The sequence below is a fragment of the Trifolium pratense genome, linkage group LG7 (genome assembly GCF_020283565.1).
Source record: "Trifolium pratense cultivar HEN17-A07 linkage group LG7, ARS_RC_1.1, whole genome shotgun sequence".
Taxonomy (NCBI): Eukaryota; Viridiplantae; Streptophyta; class Magnoliopsida; order Fabales; family Fabaceae; genus Trifolium; species Trifolium pratense.
The window spans coordinates 10,839,513-10,842,728 of NC_060065.1; the positions used below are offsets into that span (position 1 = coordinate 10,839,513).

The 3,216-nt window shown below is 35.1% G+C and overlaps 1 protein-coding gene across 1 annotated transcript; it reads left to right on the forward strand.

Moving 5' to 3' along the window:
* On the forward strand, positions 1–1,342 carry LOC123895839. The gene is made up of 2 exons (XM_045946316.1): positions 1–948; positions 998–1,342. The coding sequence occupies exons 1-2, from the start codon at positions 1–3 to the stop codon at positions 1,340–1,342; spliced, it is 1,293 nt and encodes a 430-aa protein (XP_045802272.1).
* The last annotated feature ends 1,874 nt before the right edge of the window (positions 1,343–3,216 follow it).

Below are 3,216 nucleotides of genomic sequence, written 5' to 3' on the forward strand. Positions count from 1 at the left end.
ATGGCTGGAAATGATGGTGAAAATTTTGACAACGGCAAAAATGTTGATGATTCCAAAAAGGTTGATGATGGCGTTGGTACCTCAACAGTGGTTAACTACTCCAAATCGCTCCCTGATGTATCCAAAATTGAAGTTTTTGAAGGACAAAATTTTCGTCGTTGGGCTGAACGTGTTTTCTCGCTACTAGATGTCAAAGGTGTAACTTCTGCTCTCACCGCTGCCGAACCTGATGAAGCCAAAACTGATCCCAAACTGGTTGAGGGGTGGAAGCATGCCAATAAGGTTTGTCGCTACACAATTCTCAGTACTTTATCTAATGATCTTTTCGATGTCTACTGTTCGTACAAAGGTGCCAAAGAAATTTGGGATAACCTGAATATCAAATACACTGCTGAGGATGCTACCAAACAAAAGTTTGTTGTTGGAAACTTTCTCCGATGGCAAATGGTGGAAGACAAGGAGATCAAAGCCCAAATCAATGAGTATCACAAACTCCTTGAAGAATTGAAGGCTGAGAAAATCGACCTACCAGATGTGTTTGTTGCTGGTGCCTTGATGGAAAAATTGCCGAGCTCTTGGAATGATTATAAGCAGCAGCTGAAGCATAAGCACACGCAGATGTCCCTTGCTGATCTCATCAAGCACGTAATCATTAAAGACACTAGCCGAAAGGAATGTGATGCTGCACGGGCAAAGACTTTTGAGTCACGGGCAAATTTAATCCAAAATAATGCTCACAAAAAGAAGAGGTCTGAAAATAAACCTGATCACGTACTTGGTGTTACTAACCCCGGCTTTAAAGCAAAATGCTTTGTGTGTGGAAAGCCAGGTCATAAAGCTTATCAATGCAGACATCGAAAAACAAATAACATGCCTCTTAAGCCAAAAGCAAATTTGACCTTAGGAGATGATAAGAAAGATGATGATGATGATGATATTATTGCTGCAGTAATATCCGAAGTGAATGTTGTTAGCGATGTGAAAAAATGGGTGGTAGATTCAGGAGCCACAAGACACATCTGTGCAAATAGAGTTGCCCTTTACCTCCTACTCATCTGTGGGGGATGATGAAGATCAAGTCTATCTTGGTGACTCTAAAACTGCTGCAGTTAAAGGCAAAGGCAAAGTCATTCTGAAACTCACTTCCGGAAAGACCTTGGTCTTAAGTGATGTGTTGCATGTGCCAACTATCAGGACCAATCTGATGTCGGTAGCACTGCTGAATAAAGTAGGGGTTAAAGTGTCATTTGAATCTGATAAGATAGTAATGACAAAGAATAATGTGTTTGTTGGGAAGGGGTACTGTGATCAGGGACTCTTTGTTCTTAGTATTTCGGACTAGTTTATGTTTTCTTTTATTCCTTATGTTTGATCTGTATAATTTTCATTTGCAAATGTTTCAGACCAGTTTATGTTTTGCATTTCTTAATGTTTCAAATTAACAATGTTTCAGATTAATCGTTTATGTTCTTTTTGACAACTGAATTGGAATTTGATATTTTTCGGTATTATGAGACATGTCTCTTTAATTCTCTTTACTGGTCTTGTTATAATCTTCATTGTGTAAATATTACTTTTTTTTTTTTGATAATCGTGTAAATATTACTTTGTTTACTATGTGATTGTTGCAAATTTAATTAAAACCATGCAAATCAATTGATTAGTTTCACGCATCTTATGATTGAGCATATTTACTTCAAGGCTGTTTAAATTTAAATTTAAAAAGAATTGTAACCATATGCAACTACTATAGCTGAGATAGTTTTTATAGTAGACTATATATTTTTAACTGTTACAATACATGATTAATTATGTTTATTTTATACCTGTGACTTGATATGCAATGCGAATTTAATTTCTAACCATTCAAGTGAAATGTTTTTGAATATGGGGGTTACTTAATTTTGTAACCATTGAAATGTGTTTGAATGTGGGGGTTACATAATGTACAAATTGTGAATGGTAGTGACTAGAGAAGCTTATATCAGCTCTGATTCTATAAATTGAAAACATTTTTATTTCATAAGAAGCATATTAAGGAGCCATTGTATTAAATTAATTAATACAGTGATGATGATAAAGAGATTAGCCATAAGAATAAATTTATAAGTAAATTTATTTTATTGATGAATAAGTTGTCACTTAGTAGCCATCTAAGTAGACTGATATAAACTTATTGTGAAAATTGAGTTTACTTTATAGACTCAAGAAATTGTGAGATAAATTGGCTTTGAGACGTCTTAGTCAATATTAGTGAATTGATCGGATCCGTTGAATTAACCCCTGGGAAGAAAATTGATAGGAATGGATATGCCACTGAAAAACGACAAGTAATGGGTAAAAACAAGTTACTTGTTAGTTATGTTAGCACTAAAATTTGTTCATTTCCTATGTGTTATGATAATGGCTATGAGAAGTGCTAAATTAAAAATAAATTTGAGGGGTAAGCTTTAAAGGCTTTTAATGATTACCATAAGCCCTTATGGGTGGTGTATGGTTGTAGCATGCACTAGATGGAATCACCTATATGAGTGTCAAGTGGGGCCGCTTGCATGAGACTGTGGCAGGTCTCTAAAGCACTCATGAAAACCAGACACGCGCACGGCCTAAATGCGCAACACCGCGTAACACGAGAATTGTGGGGGTGTGATGCGGGTGGTAAACCGCTAACACACGCCAAGTGTCTTTGGTTCATATAGCTTGCTACACCAATTTCACCGTGTGTTAAGTCTATCATCCTAGCACTGGTTCATATAGCTTGCTACACCAGTTTGATGCATCACACTCATCAAAGGTAACTCAGGCAATGTTTACGAAACAATTTTTAAGTTGTTCTTTAGTTTAAAAACTTTTGAAATATGTGGGGGATTGTTGGATATTTTTGGATATTTCAAAAGTAAATTATTTTTTTATTTAACTGTAGCACAACTTAATTAATTTTAATCGGATAATCAATCTTAATTTTGACCAAGAAATGAGTATTGTAACTTACTCTTTTAGTGTACCTAATTAATAGGATAGGAGACTTAGTCTTACTCAATGTGCATCATAATTTTCTGAACTTAATACTTATCAACACCTTTTCCTTATTTTTCTCATACGTTATTATTTTTTAATTTAATTAATTAACCACTTAATAGAGAGATGTATGGCATATATGTAGGGAAACGGTTTTAGTGGAAAAGGAGTGAGCCCAGAGAAGTATAACTTTACTCC